Below are 26,857 nucleotides of genomic sequence, written 5' to 3'. Positions count from 1 at the left end.
GTTGATGTCCCATTTCACTTCCTGTCTCATGCACTAACATAATACAATTGCTGGTACATAATGATCGGGGGGAGCTAACTTGTATGCTTTTCCCCTGGTTCTGCAAGAAGGCATTCACCAGTAACAATAGCAGCAGAGATGAAAACTAAACAGAGAGGAAGGCATATGTATAGAAAGCATATAGAGAAAGAGCAGGCAGGCAAGTGGACAAATGAGAAGGATAAGAGTGTATCTCAAGTAGGTGCAGTAGAATTACTCCTGGGCCCATTCCAAATGTCAGCAAGAAAGTAGAAAAACGTGTGTTTAAATAGCATGCCCTGAAAAGTCTTTAAAAAAAATTCTTTAAAAATATTTTAAAGATGTTTTGTCACAATTTAATTATTCAAAAATAAGTCAATTTAAAAAAAATGCAAGCTTTCAAGCATCTGTTATTTCTCTTGGGTTTTTTTAGGCCCTGATCTTGCAAACACTTAGTTTCATGCTTATCATAAAACTAAACACACACAAACGTTTTCAGACTTAAGGCCTTATTTTTATTCTGGTGGACCCAGTAAAGATTGGGACTAGATGTTAGTATAATGTACAGCTGGTGCTACCAGCCCTGCTTATTATTAAGGTTGCCTGACATGTCCCATTATAAGACCCTGTTTTCAGTTGCTTATAACTTTGCCAAACTTTAACTGTTTGGTGAGAAACTTTCCTTGCTAGGAGTCTGCATCAGACTAATTTTTTTTTTTTAAACTTAAGTCAAAGTGGGTCAGCCATTTTTTTGAGAACAAGGCTGTTGTTTTTCAGTATTAAAAAAATATATATGTTGGGAGCGTCTTCTTTGGAAATCTCTACCTCTCCCTGTGGTTTGGAACAAAGACTTGAGATTTGGAAAAGGTGACCTTTGATGTGCCTTTTGCTGTGCCATTGAGAATCTGTCCAAATTTGGCCAAGTTATAAGCCTTTGAAAAATTGCTGTTCACACATGCTCAGTAGACTTATTTCACTTTTATCAGCTAAAATGTTAGAAGATTCTGCCCTAAGTAAGTATGCTCAAGCCTCTCACTACTTCTAGTGCTGAGCAGACTGCACATGCACTATTCTCAGAGTAACTGAGCATGTTGTACCTCAGACCTACAGGGCTAAGCTGGACTTTCCATTTAATGGCTGTTCCAGGGCAAAGTGGGGTGGAACACTGGAACTGAGAACTGCTCTCTCGTGTGCTCTGTGTCCTTCCCCCATCCTTGCTGGCACCCAGGCCACTGGCCATGAAAACTGACAATATTGGTTTTATTGACTGACTTAAAAAAAAAAAATACTGGGGGAAAATGAGATTTTGTTCTAATAATTAGAATGAGTGGAATTTAAGTTGTACATGTGGCTTCCTTTTTGTTGCCCTGACACTTGATTACAGAGAATTGTAGGGGTCTGCTATAATATTATGGGTCTTTTCATGTTGCATGACTCTTGTCTTCCTTGGTATAGTAGATCATACTTAGTTTCGAGACCGGTTTTACTGGCACTTTGTTGCTGTGAAAGGGATACATAGTGGTGCTGTGGCTTGGTTAATAGTAAATCTCAGAGACTGTTATTCTAAATCTCTTAGGCTTGCCAGAACTTGCTGGCTTGTTGTACAAAGGGAAAAAGTGATCAATCATTTTGAAAGAGATAAGAATTTCAAATACTAAGAAACTCAAGTCCATGAAGGTTTTTGAGTTTATGAAGCTAATTTTAGTAGTAGAGCACATATTTTCCCTAAGAGAGCCTGAAAAATTCCTGTTTTCTGCACAACAGAAAAAATTCCACGTTTTGTAAAATGTATTCCTTTGAGAGGCCAGGTTGATTGGGCCTTTCATTCCTAGGCATCCCAAAGAACTTCACATATAATACACAGAGCATCACTGAAATGCAGTCAGACCTGGGGTGCAGGGTAGACCCCAATAGTGCTAGGTAGTGGAAACAAGAGAGGAAATTCAGGAATCTGGGGAGAAAACAGTTCTTTAAACTATCTACTCTTAAAAAGTAAGCCTTCTGCCTACCACAATGATGCCCCAATCATTCAAGTTTATGCATATGCTTAGCTGTAAACAAGTGAGCATGCATAACTATTTGCAGGCGTAGAGCCTCAATGTTTGAAATGTACAGCAGCTGTTTGACTTCCTGTTCTTCTTGTATTTCCTATAGTCCAATTCATTAAATTGTGTGTTAGGAATGAAGAGATATTGTTGTAACTGGATATCAGATCAATAAAATAATGAAATGGTAACAGACAGATATTTACTACTTAATTCTATGAATTTATACTATATTCTGTATTTCTGTTGCTTGTCAGGTAATTTATTGCTGGTAGCTGGAGAGAACTCTTCCAATCTCAAGTGGCCAACTCGCTGCATTATTGTGTACACTGACTTTTTTTTAAAAAAGTCATTACTAATTGCTATTTGATGCAGATCTGTAGTAACAGGTTTTGAAATATGAAAAATATTAATCTATATGTGACAAACTATTAATGGAATCTGCATGGGACTTGCAAACCTAGTAATATGAACATCAGACCTCACAGATATTTATTCAATAGGCTTTGCTCTCGTAGCACATTCAACTGAATACAAGTCATCTTTCCTAAAAAAAAAAACGGTAGGAGACAATATGCAAGAGTTTAGTTTTGCTTTTTACATTTCTATTTTCCTCAGTGTTTAAGAAAAATCAAAAGCTTTTCAGATGCAATTACTGTAATACAAACATATTTGGCTTTTTTCTTGAATACCAACACATGCACATTTCCATTTAAGTAATTTTGCAAAAATGATTTCCATGCTGTTGTAAAGAAAATCTTAAATGTCAAGGTTACAGTAGGAAAAAGGATGTCTGAATGACACAATGGTGTTCCTTTGGGGCGGGGGGGACAGTAAGAGTCTAGGCACCTTCAGAAATTAGAGGGTTTGGATATGATGAAAAATGAGTCAGCCAAGAAAAACACACGTATCTCAAATGCAGCAGTAATGTCTATAAGCCTCTCTGAGCTACTGCTTTGTCTGCAAGTTTGCAACTATAGAAGTGTTTTTATATATCTGGTAAAGGGTACAGTGATACTTTTCCACAATATTTTGCTGAAGCAGTCTTTAAATGAAATGACTGCTGAAGTTCTAAGCTGAATAAGGCCTTTTCAGGTCATTGAGCTAAATGAAACTAAATCAGTTTCTGAGTAAACATATTTAGTGTCCCCTAAAGGAATCTGTCTATCCTGCAACCTCCAAACTATTTAAAAAAGAATATAGTCTTCTATACACAAAAGACATTTAAAAGGTCATATTACCAGCTTCCCCTAACTAAAGAAACTATCTGCAGACACGATTCAACAGTGATTCCCCAGATCATTACACTGAGAAATTCTGAATATGAAGTCACTTATACCAGTAAGCAGTGCAGTATTTGCTGGGGTTTTTTTTTTGGTGTGATCTCCGATGCTGCCTGATTGATTACTTCAGGTTCCACCTGGTGTCTGAGTTGACTGGTAAGTCCATAACTCTGATGTTCATATCTTTGAAGTTCTACTGTATCTCTTTCTGCACATACCAAAGGCAGTTCAGTTTGATCCATGAGACTAAATGTGAATGGGAAAAACATGAGCCAAAAAAAATAAATAAATAAATAAATAAATAAAAAATCAAAGACTGACAAATTGGTGGCAACCTTTCTGAGACGGACTTCTTTCCCAGCCCACCCCACCTGAGAGAAGTGTTCTCGCTATCTATAGGATGGCCTCTTCAGGATCTATCTTTTTATGTATATATATTGCCCATCCCAATATATATATGCAATATATATTCAGACCTGGTCTCTTCCACTCTGTTGATAGTCTGATCTTAGTGTCCATTCCCTGCCTTCTCCTACTCCCCAGGCTCTCAATTCATCCCCATCTCCAGCTGCCAGTCCATTTGTCATGACCCCAACTCGCAGTTTGAATTTCCCTCCCCTCCCTCTTAGCCTCTAATCAGCCCCTTTCCTCTCCCCCCACAACCCTTAGGCAGGTCTCTCATCTCTTCTGCATCTGACCCAGCATTGCCAGTCCACACAGCTCAAGGCAGCAACTGAAGTGAAAATCCTGCTCCGCAAGGTGGAATCTTCAGGGAAATAAGCTGTGAAGCTCTAGCAAGTCTCTAGAGAGAGCGTGCCTGCGATTTTTCAAAGGCTTATAACATTGCCAAATATGGGTGGCTTTTCACAGTAACAACAGAAAGCACTTGTGGCACCTTAGAGACTAAATTTGTTAGTCTCTAAGATGCCACAAGTACTCCTTTTCTTTTTGCGAATACAGAATAACATGGCTGCTACTCTGAAAACAGAAAGCACATCCCTGATATAAAGCTCTAATATCTCCATGCTTTATAGCAAGGAGTTGAGCTTCTGAAAGAAAAGATCACCAGAACTTTTTAACATGGGCAAAGCAATGTGCTTTGCCCAAAGCCCTTTTACTGGAAACACCTCAATCATGTTGGAAGCTGACACTCAGCATAGAAAATTTTAGCCCACATGGTTAAACTTCAAAGTTATAAGTAACTGAAAACAGGGTCTTATGTTTACCCCACACTTCACGCTTTATAATAGGAAGTGCTACCAGCCCTGCCTATAGCACACATTAGGCACCCCACATTTGAAATAATGTGTACAGCAATTATATCTGACCTACTAAGGAGGTCATCATATAGATACCCAGCGGCATCTTGAATGGTGTGAACTAGAGAAGCTGTTTGTCCCTTAAGGGAAACTATAAAGTTACTACAGTTTCCATTCTGGATCATATCTCTTGTCCACTTGGACATCTGGGATGTAGTAAGCATAAGGTATAAGAAAGAATGAATTAAAAAGATGATTCCACAGCCCTAAATGTAGTAATACTTGTATTTTAGGATACTGCTTGGAGAAACTTCATGACAAAGATATTTCTGCAGAGGAATGCAATTCAAGTCTGTAGTGCTTTATCATATTGTCAGTTGATGACCAGGTGGCAGATGCACAGATTTTCTCTGGGGGTAACTGACCGTCTGCCTGCGCAGAAGGTCACTAATGTATTGAGTTACCTCTGATCCCTTCTGAAATCAGTTTATATATAACTGGATATACTTCAATGATAGCTGATTAATTTGATTTACCTAGGTATGCTAGCTGTGGATGCTTTCAGGACCAGCAGGAAGGAAATGAATATAGAGAGATGTTTTCTTGAATTGATTGGTTCTACAACAGTATTTTTTACTGACTCTCTCAAAGCTGCCATGTGCCATGTATTTTCCTTTGGTGCTGAAGTTTTGGAGAAGAAAGAATGATTTCTTGTGAGTTTACTCTTGGTTACAAATGACTTTGTGATCAAAAGACCTACTTTGTCCTCATGGATAGTATTCTAAGGCTTGTGTCTTCTAAGAGCAGAGATTTTTGAGAATTAAATGCCATTAGTTCAAATGGATGGGTTACAAGAGCTCGTAGCATTGTGGACAGACCTCAATAGGAAAATATGCCTTTTGGTTTGGATAGGATGAGCTACCCCAAGGAATCTTGATCAACTAGAGACTGAAGTTTGGAAGAGATGTAGAAGAGCAGGAGGTTTTATGAAAATAACTATGCCATCCATTAGCTCCCAGACCCAATTGTCTGAAGTTGACTGGAACCAGATACATTTTAGAAGTGGGATAACCTTCTCCCCAACAGCCATTTCTGGACATAGACAGACACTACTGAACTCATTCTGATTATCTGGACTGGAAAAAAGTGTTGGTCCCATTCCTGGATGTGGACTTCCCCTTAGTATTCTGAGTCAAGGTCTTACCCATTGGATAAGAGTAGTATTTTTTTCTGTAGTTAGGAATGAAATGAACTTCTATCTTTAGAACAGGGTCTTATCATTTCTCGTATTTTCCTGAGTGAGCACTTTCATTTGTGTCTCAGCCACTACCTTATTAGATTTGTCATGGAGCAGAATTCTGTGAACCTGAAATCACAGAGGATTAGCTTTGGATAATTATCTACTGTTCAGGATTTAAGAAAGAGTTAGCAATTCAGTGGATCAGAAGCTACCACGGTTCTTACTGCCAGCCTCACAGAAGCCATCTGTTACAAACATTACTAAAAATCCCTAGCTTCTGTAAGTTAAATTCATCATGGGTCTTGAGGATCATCAGTTTTTAGGATGTTTCTGTCTGCAGTTTTTGGTCTGAATGGATGGGTCACAAGGGTTTGTTTTTGAAGAGGTTACCATATCTCTGCCACTACTGCATAAACTTGGGGACTATGATGACAGTCTAGGTTCCGGGATGCTCTAGAATTTCAGTACCTGACAATTAAACCTCTTTCCTTTGTCAGGGGTTTCCCACTACTCCCTAATGGACTTCTTCAAAAGGAGGAATGCAAGGGAATTGCAACTTATTTCATAGTTTTGCAAAGGAGATATTATCCTTAGATTTAGCTTGCTCATTCTCTCTCTCAGGTTGGATATCAGTGGTATCCACCACCTTCCTCCATATGGATTCAAACCAAATCCATATACCACACACACAAATAGAGAATTTTTTTTTTAAATAAGAAATTGGATATTTAATTTAAAAATCAGACTTCTAAAATAGTTTACTTTTTAAAAATTAACAAATTTATAATAAAATTTGAAATCAGAACAACTTATGTTAAGGCATAAACTATTGAAATAATTTGCTGCTGCTCAAGTTTAAAAGAAAATTCAACCACTGAATTGATGGAAATCACTGGCTAAGACTTGACTTCAGATGTTGCTGAAGTGCTAAACCATTTTTTCACAGAATCAGCCCCTCCCTGCAGGTGAAAAGCAAATATTTTCTTTGTTTCTGTTTAATCAACTAGTTCATTCATTTGCGGAGAAGCGAAATGGGAACTGAAAAAGCAGAAAAGCTTGTTTTCCTCTACCAAACTATGAATAAAAACAAGGTGTGAGAGGATAAGGTTTACTAGTTCTAAAAACTTGAAGGACAAGGTAACCAGAAACAATCAGGTCAATTTCACTAACTACAGATATTTCTTTTGTTTAATGAATCAGTTAGTTTTAAATGCAAAACTTGCATATTTAGTTTTATTTAACTAATAAAAAACATTTTAACATTGTTTGTGCATTTTAACTGAATTCCTATTTACATCCAAATGCAACTTAAACAAATCACATGTAAAAAAAATCTTGTACATAAATATGTCATTTCAGACAAATGTAAAAATTAAGTATCTGAATAAATGTAAGTCAAGGTATATAATTGCTTAAATAAATGAATATCAATATAGTGTATCTTCCTGGTTAGCAAAAAGAAATACCAAGTTTAGTGTAAAGGCTATATTCAGTAGTTGTAAGTCAAGGTATTTTAACAGTTATACCAGTCAAGGAAAATGAACCTTTCTTTAGGAAAGTAACTAAAAAGTCAAGGTTGTCTGCTTGCTTACTTAAATCACAATACAAATCAGTCATTTAAAGTCACTTTGATTAAAAAGCAAAATCAATCCACTCTCATACAAACATGCCAGGGGGAAGAAATGTTCCCGCTTCTCCATTGCAGGGTTTTCAAAATCCTGAAGCAGATAGTGCCCCTTCCTTGATGGTGGTATTAGAACTTATGTAAAGAGGACAATCTGGTGCAATTCTTGGCTTTTTTTCCCCTTCGTTTTTAGTATTTATTTTGTCTTATGTGGAGTGGGAGAGGTCATCATTTCAGTAGGACCACCCCCTTTTCTTGTTGGGTGCTCCATTTTGGGTTTTAGTCAGCATCTCTTCATCATCCAATCCCTAAGAGAGCATAGGATCTTTCTCTCAGTAAAGAGACTCAAAGAATACTCGATTCCTTGCCAAGTGACTCAGTTACCCACTTAAGAATCTGGGATGATCCTTGAGCTTTTCCTTTTCCAGGTGGAATGGAATGGGGATTCAGAAATTTTTTTTAAATACTTCTCTCTCATTGATGTCCTTGATAGATGAAGGAGGTCTGGTTTTCTTAGTTCCAAGAACCAAGAAGGATTGAACCACTCTCAAGTTGTTTCTAAGAAAGGTTTGACTCATGTGGGGCGGGTAGGCTGCAGCCTTAACAAATCCATGCTCCGAATCCCTAGCAAAATAAGAGTCCATGGACTGGGAGCGATTGTGACAGAGCTCCCTTCTAAGTCTCCTGAACTTTGGCTTGCTCTGTGTCTTCTCCATGATGGGGGAAAGGAAAGGAAAAGGAGAGAATGAGCTCAGTGGGTCACACCATTTAAGAAACAAAGCTCCCCAAATTTCTGTCTCCTAAAGGAGAAGAAAGAGAGGATTTTTATTTGTCACTCCCTCAAAATAAACCATAAAGGCAGAAGAGCTGAAAGCTGCCTTTTTTGTACTACCAGAGGTAGAGAATGTATTGCAAGGACAGGAATGTGACCACACCTTAAAGCCTCAGAAACAGTATCTGCATCAAGAGACGAGAGGCACAACCCAACTCACAGACGAGGAGGGAAAGACCAGGAGCCAGAAAAATGCACTAGTTGAAACACAGTTACTAAGACTAAGTAGTTCAACTGCTTTTTCAAAAACTCACACTACCGTCCACACATTTTACACTTTCGATCCTGTGGATTTTATGATCAAGCACTGGCATTTCAATGTAAAAGGTGTGTTTCTTTATTAAGGCCACCCAGTGCCTTTTTATTATTTTATGAACAGTGGCAGCTTAGCAGGATTTTTATGCCAGCAGCTCAACAAACTTTGTATATTTTTGGTAGATGTCTAAACACAAGGTGTGAACAAAACAGCTCTCTACTCATAAAGCTTTGATCACTTGTATAAAATTAACTTAATTCATAAGTCTAGCTATACAGGCCCCACTGAAAGAAACTGATTGAGATGGCTTCTGTTACTTGTAAAATTCAGTGTATGACATGGAAAATTACCAGCAAGTTATTACCTTTCTAATGAATTAATTTTGAACTACAGTGTTGTCAGCCTTAATTAGTGGGTGATCAGCAGTGATTTTCTCAGATGGAAATGTGTCTTAAACACGGCTCTCAATCCACATGGATTTATTATTCTATCCGGGAGCAAGTGTTTTCTCCAAAAGTCAAAGAAGAATTTCTTGGGAAGTAATCATTTTATAACCGTAAAATTTTTACATCACACATTCACGATTTTGAAAATGCTTCAGGAAAATCAAGTCCTAAAGTAAAAATTTCAACAAGTAATATTTAATTTGCAAACGTACCTAAATGGAAGATATGGTGGATTAGATCCAGATAAAAGTGCTCTGTATGCTTCTTCTGGTGTTTTCTTTAAGTAAATTACCTGGAAAAAATGCAACCAGTCATTAGAAAACAGCCACCGGACTCAACCGCAAAGTAGTCATGAAAAAAATAAATCAAATTGTACGATGTATTTCTTCTGACATAATATAGTCATCTGTATTTGTCATCTTAATTTGCATGTAATTTATTCCTTCCCCCATTATTATGTAGACCTAATAGGGTGTATCTACACAGAAATTATCTTCAACAGAAGTTACAAGTAAACAGAAATATTGTTTATAGATTATTGCAATCTAGAGGCACACAAAGGAAGACAATACAAAACAAACTAAAAATCAGTGAGTAAACTATTCCTATGATTTAACCTCCGATTAGGACAATATCCATGAACAGATCTCCATTCAGTGATTGGCCCATTTCTTTCCAATGCCTTCACCACCATAGGTTATTGAACAGGATGCTCCCAACTCCACCAGTGCCTCACAGAAGCTCTCTCAGATACTGTGACACTCTTCAAAAATGCAGTAGATGTCGCTTGTGATCTGGTGAATGCACTGGCACCCTGTGAGGGCTGAGAACCTGCAGACTCATAACAGGTACAGATACAAACCAATAAAGACTGTCTAAATGGATTAGCAGAAATGGGAACCCTGTCAGATCTATCCACGAAGGACATTAATCTTCTAGGAGATCTCCTAAACTGCTTATTGCTATCCAGGTAGACAGCTAAGGCCTTTCTAACACCCAGCAAAGGGAAATAGGATTCCTGCTGGAACTATGAGTTTTTGGAAAAAATACTGGTAGATGGATAGATGATTAGGAGGCAGCTACACGCGGATCTGCAAACTCTGCCGCTTCTGCTGTGGGAGCCTCAGCCGAGGCTGACTGGCCCTGAGGAACCTGCTCTGACTCAATGTCCGTAGCGAGGCGGCGGACAGGAGACTGTTGCCGATAGTCTGTCGGATGCCCCCAAGGCTGACCTATGCCCCTGCAATGGGTGGGGAAATTCCCAGAGGTTCCAGAGTTGCTAGGGGGCCAGCCACTGGCCCTGGGGCCATGATGCCCCTGATGGCCCGCAGGCAGGGTCTCCTCCTTGCTGTCGCAGCCCGAGGAGGGGGCGAGACTTGTCTGGGGGACGAGGACGGTGCCGAGGCCACCTCTCTACCCTAATCCCATCGGCTCTTGCTGTGGACCTCCATTGAGGAGCTGTACAGGGCGATGGCTCTCAGTGCCACGATCCCGGTGACGTTCTGCAGATCAGAGACAGTACCCCGGTGATCTACGCCTTATGAGCGGTGCTGTTCGGTAGAGCGGAAGCGGAAACAGGAGCGAGAAGACCAACGTGGTGGAGACCGCTGATGCGCCTTCCGTGAACCATACCGGCAATGGGGCTCAAGGGACTAGAGTCTTGACCCTCCAGAGCCAGGCCGTGAGCTGGGAGAGAGACTTGGGTGCTCCCGGCACCCAGGCTGTGGGGACTGATGCATGCCGCTGCGGGTCTGTGCTAGACCACTGGCAGTTGACACCTAGAGCTCGAAGAACGCTGCCTGGAGTCTGGGGACTGACGCCGGGAACTCTGCAGGCAAGCCGACCCACGTCCGGGGACTGGTGATGCTGTTCAGGTGAGCGCTGACAGGGCACTCCCTACGGCGAGGAGCGGTGCCACACTGATGGGGACTGTTGAAAGGGTCCGAAGGCAGATTTACCCCTTGAACAGGGCACCACCATGGCCGGCGTGGGCAACGCTGGCAGGGAGCATGGACGGCACTGCAAGGTGCCAAGTGTCTCTGCCACTCCCCAGGGTGGCATGCCGGTGGGCCTTGGAGGGGAAGAGCTACCCCGCGTGGGTCTTTGCTCTTTTCTAGCTCTCTCCTTCCCTTTATTGGACGTAGGAGAATGTCCCCTCCTGGCCTTTCTTTCTTGCTTTTTAGCCAGTACTGAGGCTGTGGTGCTAGGAGCAGAGTTCAATCTGGTTGTCTCTGAGGCCGGTGCGAAGGCCAACTCCATGAAGAGCGCTCAGAGACGAATGTCCTGCTCCTTTTTGGTCCGCAGTCTGAAGCTCTTGCGGATGTGACACTTGTTGCTAACGTGAGTTTCCCCTAAACACTTCAGGCAGCTTCTATGGGGAATCACAGACTGGCATAGGTTTCTTGCAACAGTCACAAAGTTTGAAGCCTGGGGACCGGGGCATGTCTCGTCCCTAGGCTAAATCCTGTTCAGGACTAAAACTATCACTAACTCTACACTAAGGGGACTATAAAACTATCAAAGTTTTTAACGACTGTATAAAAAAGTTCACAACCAGGCACAGTTGAGAGGAGTGAGCCTGCTGAGGCCAGGAGACGTTCCAGCACTGTCACTGCCGGTAAGAAGGAACTGAGGGAGGGGGAAGCCAGCGGCGCCCCTTATACCAGTGCATATGCATGCCACTCCAGAGGGCACCAGAGCCAGTCCCCTACAGATACCACTATGGGAAAAACTTCCGGCAACGGTGCATATGGCAAGCATACACACCTACAATGGAATGGACATGAGCAAGCACTCAGGGGAAAAAAAAAAAAAAAAAAAAAAAGAGTACTTCTGAGAGATGAGAGACTCCCCCAGAAAATGGACACACTTGGAGTGCCTGTCACTCACCAGTATAGCCTCCTGACAAGAGAGGCAGCACTGAAATCTGATGAAACAGGAATACCCTGCCAGAAGAGAACAAAGCTCCCGAGGGAAAAGAGGGGGCAGACAGTTCTCTCACCTAAAACTAACTCTAATGACAACCCTAAGCCAACTACTATGACAGAAAAAGAGAAAAGTCAAGTATGCTCTAGGCAGATACACCTGTATTCTGTCTTGGGGCAAGACAGCAGAGAAGGAACTGAAGGTGGTTCGCCCACACATCCCTATAAAGCAGAGGTGGGCAAACTACGGCCCGTGGGCCGGATTCGGCCTGTGAACTGTTTTAAGCTGGCCCATGAGCATCTGCTAGGGAGTGGGGTCTGGTGGTTGCCCCGCTCCGGTGCTCCAGCTTGGGTGCAGGGTTGGGGGCTGCACCATGTGGCTCCCAGAAGCCACGACATGGCCCTGCCCTGGCTCCTACGGCCCCCTCCAACGCTCCAATGGGAGCTGCAGGGACGGTGCCTGTGGATGGGGCAGCGTGCAGAGCCACTTGGCCGCCTCCATCTAGGAGCCAGAGAAAGGACATGCTGCTGCTTCCGGGAGCCACTTGAAGCATCACTCGGAGCCTGCTCCCCTGAGCCTCTCTCCACGCCCCAACCCCCTACCCCAGCGCTGATCCCCCCCTGCCCTCCAAACCCCTTGATTCTAGCCCAGAGCACCCTCCTGCACCCCAAACCCCTCATCCCTAGCCCCACTCTAGAGCCTGCACCCCTTCCTGCACCCCAAACCCCTGCCCCAGCCTGGAGCCCCCTCCCACACCCTGAACTCCTCATTTCTGGCCCCACCCCAGAGCTCTCAACCCATCCTGCACCCCAACCCCAATTTTGTGAGCATTCATGGCCTGCCATACAATTTTTATTCCCAGATGTGGCCCTCGGGCCAAAAAGTTTGCCCACCCCTGCTATATAGCCTTGGTGTCTGCCATGGGGAGGTGTGGGGTGCATGTGTGGGCCGAACAGGCAGACAGCAAGAAATCTCTGATCCAAGACATGAGAGAAGCATGGGCATCTGAAGCAGAGCACCCATAGGGACACTATTTGAAGAAAACCAACTTTTAGGAGTTTTACAGGTGTTCCCCCCCCACCCCCGACCAGAACAGAACTGCATGTTGCTACTGCTTCAGAAAGGTTTGAAGATAACAGAGACTGAGGGAATGCGATGTTTAAGATTGCAAAACAGTTTGGCTTTGACCTCAGTTTTCACTCTCCCAGCTTCCTGAATTATTATTTGTTTGATGGATAAAGCTTTCCACGCCTGGGACCTTGCACAGGAACATGCCAGATAATGACATGCTGGCCACAAACCAACTGTGAAGGAAAGTCACAGCTGCATGTTCTAAAAGGTTTTCAGAGGAGAAAAGGAAATCTGTAAGGTAGACTTGCAAAACTCTTTTCCCAAGGTTTGTATGATAGAATCTATTACATCCTCTTTCCTCTGACCCCCAATATCTACTTTATCAGTAGCTTCTGAACACATCTTTGCAGAGGCTGGTAAGTTTTCCTGAGAATTTTGCAAAGCAGCCTTAGGGCAATTTGGCTTGAAGCAGGAAAATCCAGACCTACAGTTGTGAGAAGAGCGAGGGACTGCTTGTTGGCCCCCACTTAAGAAGTAAACAGCATGTCAGGTTGCTGATCTGACTTCTAAGATTAAGAGCAAGTAATCTCTCAAGGCTACAAAGTAGGATTAAGAAATTGTTTATATTTTCAAGTTAGGGATGAGACCATTATAGTTCAACATTATAAGGAGAGTGATCACTTTAGATAAGCTATTACCAGTAGGAGAGTGGGGTGGGGGGAGGTATTTTTTCATGCTTTGTGTGTATAAAAAGATCTTCTACACTTTCCACAGTATGTATCCGATGAAGTGAGCTGTAGCTCAAGAAAGCTTATGCTCAAATAAATTGGCTAGTCTCTAAGGTGCCACAAGTACTCCTTTTCTTTTTGCGAATACAGACTAACACGGCTGTTACTCTGAAACCTAGATTAGCGTAGTTTCCATTAGAGTGAGTGAGTGTGAGTGTGTCCCAACAGATATGCTATGCTTCTGTGCTGGAGAAGAATAAGAGCAACTAGTAAAGAGAGATCCATTTCTGAAAAAGAAGAGGTACTAAAATGTCAAAAAACTAGAGCACTTATGCTGCAAGGGAAAGCTAATGCTGTACATTCCCATAGTCGACTGTGTGCCAATCATCACAGTTAATACAAAAAAAAAAAAAAACCCCAATCACAGAATGCTGGTTTTAATAGAAAAAAAAAATTTTTTTGGATTCAAGGGAAGTTATAGAAGCCAATTTTTTTTTATGAAGTATCACATTATAGAGTGGGTCAAAACTACTCACTTTATTAATCATTACACCAAAAATTTACCCCTCAGCACTTAGTTGCAAGTCAGAATAATTCAGAGTAGGAAAAATGTGCATGTGTTTCCATAAACACACTTACAAGTTTAACACACAGCTATAAAAATTCACTCTGGGATGAACTAGGCAGGTCAAAGGATACTTTTATACTCCTTAAAATTAAACTTTTTTGTAACATGAATGTTACTCAACTAATCTATAATTAGAACCAATGTATTTGACTGTTTTAGAAGCTATATATGTTGGTTTTTTAAATCAGAAGAGTAACTAGTGTGCATATGAAAATATCCCATAATAAAAGGGGCAGTTTTTTGGTTTACAGTCACACTGATAGAAAAGGAGTACTTGTGGCACCTTAGAGACTAACCAATTTATTTGAGCATAAGCTTTCGTGAGCTACAGCTCACTTCATCGGATGCACTGATGTAATAGACCAAGCTATTATCTGCACATCAGCGATAAAAGATTTACAGCATCAACCAGCCAAAGAAAAGTTAAACCACCGAATTATTTTTCTAAGAGAATAACCATATCCTGTGCACATGCAAGCCCCAGCAGCATATGGTGGCAATCAGAAAGTATTAGTTAGGACTGGTAAACAGGTTAGCTTCGGACAGGCGCTCATATGAGCGGAGACTGCCAATTGTACCACATTGCATGGAAATTTTCCAGGGTTTTTCCCACTAGTACATTTTAAAATACTTCACTTGCTGCAACACTTACATGTAGATTTGAATTCAGCGTTAAATATTGGAAGAACAATTTTTAGAAAGTCCCAGATCAGAGAATCACAGTCTGGATCAGGGGCCATCTGCATGCTTGCTCAGCAAGGAGCACACACTGCCCTATATAGGTCTTAAGCCAGAGGTGGGCAAACTACTGCCCGCAGGTCACATCCAGCCCGCGGGACCCTCCTGCTCAGCTCCTGAGCTCCTGGCCCGGGAGGCTCACCCCCGGCCCCTCCCCTGCTGTTCCCCCTTTCCTGCAGCCTCAGCACACCACGCCGCCTGTGCAATGCTCTAGGCAGCCGGGCAGCGCAGCTGCAGAGCCGCAGCCTGACCCAGTGCTGTGGGCGGTGCGGCTGTAGCGCTGACAGCCACCGGTGCTCAAGGCAACACAGTAAGGGAGCAGGGGGGTTGGATAAAGGGCAGGGAAGTTGGGGGAGTGGTCAGGGGGCGGGGGTGTGGATGGGGGCGGGGCGGTCAGAGGGCAGGGAACAGCGGTGTTGAATGGGAACAGGGGTTCCGGGGGTGGGGGTTGGATGGGGCGGCGGGGGGCAGTCAGGGGCAGGGGTTCCAGGGGCGGTCAGGGGACAGGGAGACGGGGTGGTTGGATGGGGCAAGGGTTCCGGGGGGCAAGTCAGGAATGAGAGGGGGGCTTAGATGGAGCAGCAGGGGGCAGTCAGGGGACAGGGAGCAGGGGTATGGTGGATGGGGTAGGAGTCCTGGGGGGGCTGTCCGGGTAAGAAGCACGGGGGGGGGGGGGGGGGGAAAGGAGGGTGTCGGATAGGAGGCGGGGGCCGGGCCATGCCTGGCTGTTTGGGGAGACACAGCCACCCCTAACTGCCCCTCCATACAATTTTGGAAACCCGATGTGGCCCTCAGGCCAAAAAGTTTGCCCGCCCCATCTTAAGCTCTCTGCCAGGGGCTCTGCAGAGCCTCTTGATACCCTGCCTAGTCCAGATTCCTTTACTTGAGTTTCTGTGGTGGGAGTCCACTGTTTTACTCTTCATCTCTCTTAATTCAGCCTTCTGGTAATAGGGGATGCTTAAGATTTGCAAGGAGTACTTCATTCCAACAAGCATAGAGGCTGCTCTCTACATTTGGGCCTCAACCATGTTGCTCTGTACCAGTACTGAGTATTTCTTTTTAACACCATTATGGTAACAGAGGGAAAGCTACTCCATAGAGGCCAGCTAGAGCAGCAAACAATCTTGTAGCAGGTACCAGGGAGAAGGGCGGGGGTGGGGGTTGGGGGAACACCTTAATCCTTCCAGAACCTGTCCCACTGCTGGGACTGCAGGAACTTGTGGGAAGGGGACCAAGATGGGGGAAGAGAATGCTGGGTAAGGTGCAATACAGAAGGGAGGGAATCTAGAACTCTCCCTCCCCCTCACAAAAAAATTTAAAACCCAGAGTACAGCAGGTTAAAATATTAGTTAAAAGGGAACTTTATAAAACTATTCTTAACCACTATATCTGGGGAAAAACAAACCTTTAAAAAATGCCTGAAATATAACAAAATATAACCTGGTAGGAATCTGCCATGTCCAAAGTTTCCAGGGCAGACTAAACCTCTGAAAATCTAGGTCCCACTAAAAACCATTGGGGAAAAATATAAGATTTTCTCCATTAAAAAATAAATTTTTTTTTATAGTTGGTTTAGCCAGTTAAACTATTAAGTTATCAGGTAACTAAACTTAGAACAGTTCATTCTTAAAATGATATTTACCTTTTACTTATTTTCAATGGTTTCTATGGAGATCTAAGTTTTCCACAGGTCTAATCTGCTTTACAGGCTCAATATTGTACTAGGAATCATAATGTACATCCTCCAGATGGTACTGAATGGAAAGTTACTGATACAGTGACAGACAGAGCTAACATATTTTGAATATTTGTTTATTCCTGTTTAGAATATTTAGCTTTCCATGTTATGAAGCATTATTGAGGGGAAAAAAATATCTTTGCAGCCTTGTTTTCAAATTTGAGATTTCTGGCTCAGATTTGAATTTCCAACATTGTGGAGTTAGACCTGCTAACATTTTTGCAGTGCAATTTCTTTCCATTTTGTTGTTAGGTTAAGCAGTTTCATGCCCAGTAGTACTCATGACTCCTTCCTCTAAAAATCACTTTCAATAATATGGTTTATTAATTGACTTGTTTTGCAAATAAGTCTATTTATAAATAGATATTGACCAATGAAAGTTTTTATATTTTTAAAATTATTTTTACAACATCCAACTGTGGAGGAGTACTTAACAAAACAAATTCTCTTGCTTGGGAGAGCTTATAATCTATTGTTTAGAAATATTACTTGTAAAGGTGTCAAACGTGGGAAGGGATGGCATGAGGATGAACGAGGGCAAGAACCCTTCCCATCTTTGTTTTTCTCAAAACACATTTACAGTGCAAAAAGTGATTGACAGTTACACAACACTAACCCATTTAGAGAATATCAGGGTAACACTAGTGGCAATGAAATGAGAACTTATTCTTCCCTAGTACTTTAATAAGTCTAGCAACAGGCACCTCCCTTCAACTTTGAGCTGTATCAAGGAGGATTCAAGGACCCCTACTACTACTTTCTGGTATATTCAAGTCTGGCTAAGTCACATGTAGACCCTAACTTTAGGATATACATTACTAGACCATCTGACTGGCTCTTATTTACACAATCTGAATAAGTCCCCATATAGAAAGCATTCGATTAGCACACATTATGTAATTCTATATTTAAAATAAAAGTTACACTTTCTAGTTTTAATTGGAGATAGAATTATTAAAGTGTAAAGAAAAAAGAACGGTTTGAACAGGATGACTGAAGCATTTTCCTCCAAAGGCTAGCTTGAAAGGAGGTTACTTCTTGCATACTCAGTGGTGAGCTGGAACCGGTTGTTAAATTTAGAAGCCCTTTTAGAACCGGTTGTCCCGCGAGGAACAACCGGTTCTAAAAGGGCTTCTAAATTTAACAACCAGTCAAAAGCGGCACCTTAGGTGCCGACTCCATGAGTGCTCTGGGGCTGGAGCACCCACAGGGAAAATTTGGTGGGTGCAGAGCACCCAACGAAAGCTCCCACCTCGCCCCCGGCACCAGCTTACCTCCGCTCCACCTCTGCCCTTCAGTTACGTTCCGCCCTGCTCTGCTTCTCCGCCCCCCCCCCAACGGTTTCCCACGAATCAGCTGTTCGCACGGGAAGTCTGGGAGGGCTGAGAAGCAGGCAACGGCTTTGCACTCAGGCCCAGGGAGGCGGAGGCGAGCTGGGGCGGGGGGCCACGAGGAGGGCCGCCCGTGCCGCAGCAGGTAACCTGGGGGGCAGGCGCAGGAGAACTGCTCCTTGCCCCAACTCATCTCCGCCTCCCTGGGCCTGAACACGAAGCCGTCGCCTGCTTCTCAGCCCTCCCAGGCTTCCCGCGCGAATAGCTGATTCGTGGGAAGACCGGGGGTGGGGTGGGCCGAGAAGCAGAGCAGGGCGGCGCGTTCAGGGGCAGAGGCAAGCTGGGGCCAGGCATGGGGCAAATTTTCCCTGTGGGTGCTCCAGCCCCAGAGCGGCTGCTCTCCTTGCTAGCTATGCTACCCCACCCCTAGGAGCTGGAGGGACCTGCCGGATGCTTCCCGGGAGCTGCCTCAGGTAAGCACTGCTGGGACTCCCCACCTCGCCCCCCGGCAGGTCCCTCTGGCTCTTAGAGGCGGGGACCCACTACGGTGGCCCATGAGACCCTCCTGCCCGGTTCCAGGGGCAGTCAGGGGACAGGGGTGGATGGGGCAGGAGTCCCGGGGGGGGCCACGACACCCTCATGGGGTGAGGAGGGAACCGGTTGTTAAAATTTTGGCAGCTCATCACTGTGCATACTGCTTTAGTAATGCATATAAAAGTTAAGGATGGATTGCCTCTATCCTGTGAAGAAATAAAATGAAAGATATTCAAAATGTGAGTTAAATGAATTTAAGCACAAACATTTAATTCTGCAACATTATGGCGTGGTCTTTTTGCCATGCCTGAGAGGCTACAAAGGAATATAAACAGACCTCGAAAGTGAAAGTACAGCAGAGTCTCTTTATAGACCATGCACTGTAAAACTGCTGGTTCCCTAAAGTGGGAAGCTAGCTAAATGATCCAAATATGGAAGTTTTCTTCACAGTATTATGTTAATTCTGAGGAGATGAGTGAGCAGTTGCATCTTAAGAACAGAGAAGTCAATGCTAGTTACCAAGACTGAAATAATAATGGCGACTAGGATAACAGTGCAAAATGAAGGCATAACACATGATTTAGAGACAATACAGAGATTATTTAGAAGAGGAGAGAGAGAAAAGGAACCACCTAAACCAATTTAACAATTTCTCTGGCTCTAAACTGGAGTCTTCAGCCATGACTGCTGTTGGGGTATGTCTACACTGCAGGTGGGAGTGAGCCTCCAGCCTGGGTAGACAGACTTGCTCTAAATTGGCTCGAGCTAACATACTACAAATAGCAGCACAGACTCTGCACCTTGGGCTCGCAAGCCCACCCAACAGCTTGGCTGCCATGGAGGATTAGCCACTGGGCCGACGAGGCCCGTGCCCAGGGGCCCCAGCCAATTGGGGGACTGTGGAAAAAATGGGTGCCCTCAGTCTCTCAGGGAGCAGACGGAGCAGGACAGAGCGGCTTTCCACCCTGTGCTCCAGGTCCTGCCTCAGCAGCATACTGCCTCCTGGGTCTTACTGCCTGTTTCCTCTACAACCATCAGTACTGGGTTGGGGGTGGGGGGCAGAGCAAGAGAGGGTGCGGATAAGAAGAAGGGGAGAAAAAGGGGTCGGGAATTGGGAAGAGAAGGGGATATGGGAATGGGCAGGGAAGCAGGAGCCCAGCAGGTGGTATTCCCTGGGCAGCAGCAGCCCCAACCGCAGCAGCAGCTGGTGCCGGAGTGGTCGCCAGCAGCAGATGGAGCTCCCCTGTTACGCCGTCCTGTGCCCCCCACAGCACCACTGTAAGCAGGTGGAGAAAGCCAGGGAACCAAGGGGACTGGCTTCAGCGTGCATGCATGCTTTTCTTCCTCCCAAATATAAACAGTCAAACTACACCTATCGCCTAGGGTGGCCAATTTTGGTTGGACATATTCCTGGCGGTTTCTTCACATGACATAATCTTTAATTAAAGATTAATCTTTAATTCCTGGAGACTCCAGGCCAATCCTGGAGGGTTGGCAATCCTACTATGGCCCCAGGATTGGAGGAGCTCTAACTCTCTGCTGCAGCCTCAGGGCTGGGGGAGCTCTCGCTTCCCGCTTTGGCCTGGGGCCATAGCAAGGGGGTGGGATACAGAGCTTCTCTTGTATGGGGGCCGCAGTGGGAGGGGGGACAGAAAGGAGCCAGGTTGCGGAACTGCAGTGTGCGGGGAAGAATGGGGCAGACCATGTGTGGAACGTGGTAGGGGAAGGGACAGAACAGGGTGGGGCCGTGGGCATGGCCACAGGCAGATGGGGCAGAGCTGCATGTGGAAGGGGTGGGGAGGGCCCCCCCCTCACTTGCTCTGGCCCTGGAACCCACAAAACCTTAATCCGCCTCTGCCTGGTTGTCTGGGCTTGGGTCACTAGCTTGGGCAGCTGCCTGAGCCACAATACCTACACTGCAATTTTTTTGAGCACTAGCATGAATTTGTCTACCCAGACTGGGAGGCATGCTCCCTGCTGGAGTGTAGACATACCCTGAAACTCTTTTCCTCCCCCAATACCACCACCACCAGATGCTCTGATCCTGGGTTCCCACCTTTCGGCAGTTTGGGGGTGGAGAAGATTAGAATTTGGTTTATGTTCCTGACATTTAAGGGAAGAGAATTGGGGCTAGAATTAAAAGACCCTACATGAGTGAACACGGATTTTCTCCCTCTCCCTTTCCCCTCCAGGAAAGTCTCTCATGAGATCAGTAAGAAATTCAGATTAATATCCTCTTCATAACCTTGGGGGGGGGGTGTACCCCACTTTCCAGTCTCAATGGGTTTGCAAATGAGCAAGGTAGTGCCCTTCTTATTTATAAGAGGATACATTTGGAGATTAGTGGAGGCATAGACAGTCAGTCATGAGAAAGTGGTTTGTTTTGTTATGCAACTCAGAGCAAGACTCATGGGATTAGTGTGAAACTCTGGGTTTCTCTCATACTTGGGCCAGACTGAATTGTCAGATCTCAGTGGCAGTGGTGCAACTGAGGTAGCATGAAGTGGTGTGTCCCCTTATTGCTAAGGGTCGGATTCAAAACTGTGGTGGAACTGCCGCCTTCATCTGGTGGATGATGTTGAGATGGACCCTATACTGACAATGACTTGCACTGAATGCCCTTACATAACAACTTAGCTGCAGACACTGTTTCCATTCAGTGGCCACATTAGGTGGACGCAAATGACAGAACAATGCAACTGCACGAGGATTTCAAAGGTATGTGGTAGGATTTGAATCCTTAATCCAGGCCATAAGGGGGAGAAGATTACATCTTTCATGTGAGACCCAGCCTGGAATAAAAATAGGACCGATGTCAGCACCACAGCACTTCAGGACATTATGCAGGGATGCTGAAGTTCCTCACTGAGGTGGCCGATAAGCTAGAATGCTAACATCCATATTGATGACAGTTCTTATGACACAGCTCAGTAGTTCATGGCTAGAGCGCCGTGAAGTTCTTTTTATAGTTTGTTTTATATTTCAGGAATTTCTTATTTCGTTTTATCCATTAAAACTGTTTTATTTCTTTATTACATTCTGAGGTATTTAATGTCAATCACCATATATAAATAACAGCATATAAATCCTAGTTTATCTATACAACATCATTTTATTAAACATTATCAGAGGCCTTGAGATACTCACCAACAACTGTCATAGTTAGCTACACCAAAATACCCCAGACAACTCCTTAGGGTCCCCCCTTGAAGTTTACCTAGTACTGCAGCCCCCTAAACAACCCCAACTTCTTTATACCCACTGATGGGCACCACAGATCTTCCTAATCCTTCCTGCTTCCTTCTCCAGCACTGACTCCACCCCCGTCCTCACCTTTATATCACCACGGAGCCCTCCTTCAGGCACCCTCCTCTCCCCTTATACGTCCCTCCTCTCCCACTGAACCTCATCCTACCAGCTCCCCAATGAGCCCCAGCTAACTGTCCCTTCCTTAATTATTTCCCCTCTCCAACTGAGCCCCAGCTCCCTCTAAGTCCCAGAAACCCCTTTCCTATTCCCCCTTAGATAATTCCCCCTCCCCCACTGGTCCTGCCCTGTGGAAGTGGGTAGGAGGGCATCATGATGACTAAGGGACAACTGGCCTAAATCTGACTGAGTGGCACTGCAACCCTATGCTCCACGTCATAACACCCAGACCAGGAAGCCAGTAGCCACATGGTGACCAGGAATAGAGGCCCATGTATTTTTGCGTTTGTACAATACCATAAAATAAAATAAAACCTTAACAAAAACTACATAAAATTAAAAACTGTACCAGGAGTGGTACAGTTTTATACCAGGAGTGGTACAGTTTTTAATTTCATGTAGTTTTTGTTAAGGTTTTATTTTATTTTGTGGTATTGTACAAATGCAAAAATACATGGGGCTCTATTCCTGGTCACCATGTGGTTAATGGCCGTCTTCATATGGCTGACCACTCCCCTAAACTGCTTCTATGCATTCAGAGTAATATCTCGACAGAACAGGAACAAAAGCCATACCTTCCATTTGAGTTTAGATCAAGAGTACCAGAACTGCTGGGGATGCTCCATGTTGTGACCTGTGCTTTGGACCCCATATCCTTCTCTGGTACTCGCTCTGTCTTTGCTTAAGTTTGCCTAACAGTGAAGCTGATACAGCTTTAATTTATAGCATCTATTTCAGAAAGCTACCTCCTATCTCTTTTGGAGAATAGTTTGTCCTCAGTTTAGTTGTTTCCCTCCTGGTAGAGATCATAATTATAAGTTTGTTGCTTTCTTAGAATTCTGGATCCAGTCTTGCGCATGGAATCAAGGAGTAGTTACCTACCCTGCACAGTAACTGGAGTTCTTTGAGATGTTTCTTCCTATGGTGCTTCATTATGGGGGGCATAGGGCCCATGCGTACCTGAAGCTGAGCGCCTATAGGGACATTACTTGAAGAACATCACATTCTTTCCAACCCACAAATATCTCCAGTGTTTCCAAAGAGTTTTTGATAAATTTTTCATTACAACCCTTTCTCAGTGGCTTAACATTCAGATACACAAATCCGCTTTGGGGTAAAGCTTGGCACTAAAAGACCACAGGATGCTTATTTAATACTGTTTTAAAACCAAGCCTTTAAAATTAAAATTACTATTTGATTAAAAAGAGAATGACACGGTAAATTTTACAAGGGTTTGCAGTTATCCGCCACTACCACAACTACAAAAAAACCAAACCCACCCCTCATTCATAAGTCAGATCCTTTTGCTCGCTCACACAGTCTGATCATAATACTCAATGTGTGACAATTTCCTAGGTCAAAGAATTATTTGCAGTTAAGGGAAACTAGATTGTAAGAGAAAAAGGTCCAAATTAAACAGCTCTGCAGTAATGGTGGATAAAGTTTAAATTTTCTATTCTTAAGACTTCTTTCAGAATTCTGGCATAATGCCATTTGATTACCTGTTCTGATTTCCTTTGAGATATATATTACCTGTCTGAGAAATGTATAAGCTTGATATCTACATTAGTTCTTCTGATGTGCGATACAGAACAGATTAATGTAGATACTGCTACAGAAATAATTCACTTACAAAAGATAAGGAATTGGAGCTTACCATTAGAGCAAGAAATACCAATTGCTAGAAAAAATCTATGACTTATCCTCTAAAAGGACTAAGATCTCTCCCCATATATCTCATGTACTGCATAAACGGAATATCAATTCGATCAGGGTCTGTACAGCTCAAGGATAATGGAAAAAAGTCAGTGTACTTAACTGTATTTGCATTATAAATTAAAATCTGTAATCATATTTGTTATTCAGTTAGTTCAGCTATAGGACAAACACTTTTGGATACCCATTTTAATTACTGATTACATAAACAATTCATACTGAAATTAAACTTTAAAAGACCAGAATAGGCTACTACAGAAAAAGCAACTCCATCAAAGTTCTAAATTACACCTTAAAGAAACAGTACAAAGAGCTAGATTACAGAAGATTGAATGACAGTCTCACTATTTCACTGAAGTCTATGTTTAGCCACAGTTTTACATGGCTGCAAAAGTGTCTGCTCAGGGAAGGATAGAGGAGTATATAAACAAGTGATACTTACTGCATATGACCCTATTAAAAATGCTGCATTTGCTCGTTTCCGTTGATCAAAACTGGTATAGTGAACTATTTTCTTTCTTGATAGACTGAAAGACTGTTTAAAGAGAAAGGAGAGGGATGTGTCAGCTACATTAATTACAATAAGACACAGGATTTACAAAAAGCCAGAGCTTTAGAAAAAATCATTTTCAATTTGATAAAATAATCAAAAATATTATGAGGTGGGTGAGGTAATATCTTTCATTGGACCAACTTCTGCTGGTGAGAGGGTTTCGGAGTCCAGGCTCTAGTCTGAGCCTGAATGTCTACACCACAACTAAACAGCCCATTGGGCTCAGGCTGAGCGAGTTGGCATGGGCCAGCCATGCGTTTTTAACTGCCGTGTAGACATGCCCTTAGCATTAGGCCTAATCTTATTTGCTGCATTGATTTTACTAATCCTTCTAAAACCATCTGAAAAGAAACAGTTAAATAATTGCACAGATGAGGAGATACAAGTCATAGTGAATAAGTGTCTAAAAACAGCAATATTTAGTTCACAAGGATTCTCTTTATAATTAAATAAAGGAAGACCAATGATTACAATATCTCAGCAAGAACGGAAATCTCAGAAATCCATAATGGACTTAAAACCGGAACAGTGTTAGTTAAAGCACATGTGAACCACAGTGATATTTAGTTCACTCAGTGAATAAGTGTTGAATCACTGAATTTATAATATTGATATTTTGTCATTCCATGTCATAAATATAAAGGGAAGGGTAAACATCTTTAAAATCCCTCCTGGCCAGAGGAAAAACCCTTTCACCTACAAAGGGTTAAGAAGCTAGGATAACCTTGCTGGCACCTGACCAAAATGACCAATGAGGAGACAAGATACTTTCAAAAGCTGGAGGGAGGGAGAAACAAAGTCTCTGTCTGTGTGTGTGATGCATTTGCTGGGAACAGAAAGGAATGGAGTCTTAGAACTTAGTAAGTAATCTAGCTAGATATGCATTAGACTGTTTGTTTAAATGGCTGAGAAAATAAGCTGTGCTGAATGGATATTCCTGTTTTTGTGTCTTTCTGTAACTTAAGGTTTTGCCTAGAGGGAGTCTCTATGTTTTGAATCTAATTACCCTGTAAGGTATTTACCATCCTGATTTTACAGAGGTGATTCTTTTACTTTTTCTTCTATTAAAATTCTTCTTTTAAGAACCTGATTGCTTTTTTCATTGTTCTTAAGATCCAAGGGTTTGGGTCTGTGTTCACCTATGCAAATTGGTGAGGATTTTTATCAAGCCTTCCCCAGGAAAGGGGGTGTAGGGTTTGGGGAGGATTTTTTGGGGAAAGACGTTTCCAGGCGGGCTCTTTCCTGGTTATATATCTGTTAGACGCTTGGTGGTGGCAGCAATAAAGTCCAAGGGAAAAAAGGAAAATAGTTTGTACTTTGGGAAAGTTTAACCTAAGCTGGTAAAAATAAGCTTAGGAGGTTTTCATGCAGGTCCCCACATTTGTACCCTAGAGTTCAGAATGGGGAAGGAACCTTGACATTCCATAACTCCACTAAATTGTGTAAACTTCAGATCACAATGCACTTTCCAGACAGATAAGCATGGATTTTTACACTGCAAATGTGTTAAGCAGTGTTTGTGGAGACTTGATTTAGAGGGAGCAAGTTTCTTGACTGAAAACTTTTGAGGAGTACTGTACACTACTACAGATTTTTGCAGCATTGTCAATTAATTTAATTGATGCTAGCCATACTGACTTTTCATACATAGTGAAAATAAAACTTAAGATACAGATGTTTCTACAAGGATTCATACGAAAGCTTTAAATACAAAAAAGCATTTATCTAAAAGAACCAAAAATAGCCAGCAAATTTAAGAGAAACTTATTGTAATACATTCATCAGTTTTTTTTACTCCTATCCTCCATAGGAATAGCCCCTCCAGCAGTGGATCTGTTTGTATGTTATTATAAGCTGGTCTTATTCACCACTGCTTCCACAAGAGGATAAACAGTGTGATTTAAATTAATGTGACTGGAGTACATCTAAATGGGACTATAATCCCCCAGAGTGGGGGAGGGGCATCCTCACGGATTACAACAGGTCATGCTTGGAGACAGACAAGCATGACCTGCTTTATATTTATTATATGTGCACACCCCCATCTTCTATGGCATTCAACGGATATTAAAATCTGACAAGTCACACCCAATAGCTCAAGAATATAGGAATAAGCTTTTTCTTTATCACACTGGCATCCAGCATTCTGTGATTTTGACCAAGTCTATTATGGTCTAAATCGGACAAAATTACAATAATAGTGCCACACAAACAATTGTATTTTATTGTCTACATCTCTTATTTTAAATAATTCATAGCAACATAATTTACAGTTCTTTTGAAATACAATTCTTTCTATAGCAAGAGCACTTTGGAATTTGCTTTATTTAAAAATCATTAAAAAAAATTGTTTAGTAGTCATGTAAAAACCTCCTCTACCTAAACAGCAATCTTTTTTTTTTTTTCTTTTAAACAGGGTGATAGTAGACTGCAGTAATATACTACTATTGATGGCATTATTGTTGT

At 42.8% G+C, this 26,857-nt stretch overlaps 1 protein-coding gene across 3 annotated transcripts in view; it reads right to left on the bottom strand.

Moving 5' to 3' along the window:
• CDC14A (cell division cycle 14A) overlaps positions 1-26,857 on the bottom strand; it is a 113,074-nt gene that overhangs the window by 58,902 nt on the left and 27,315 nt on the right. For all 3 annotated transcript variants that reach the window (XM_007062612.4, XM_043520729.1, XM_043520728.1), the window contains exons 4-5: positions 24,281-24,373; positions 9,216-9,295 (exon numbers count right to left, since the gene is read on the bottom strand). In XM_007062612.4, coding sequence (XP_007062674.1) covers positions 9,216-9,295; positions 24,281-24,373 — 173 coding nt within the window. The remainder of the gene's footprint in view (positions 1-9,215; positions 9,296-24,280; positions 24,374-26,857) is intronic.

Source organism: Chelonia mydas, chromosome 8, assembly GCF_015237465.2.
Source record: "Chelonia mydas isolate rCheMyd1 chromosome 8, rCheMyd1.pri.v2, whole genome shotgun sequence".
Taxonomy (NCBI): Eukaryota; Metazoa; Chordata; order Testudines; family Cheloniidae; genus Chelonia; species Chelonia mydas.
The sequence above is the reverse complement of the archived record's forward strand: the minus strand, read 5'-3'. Positions and strand labels throughout refer to the sequence as shown.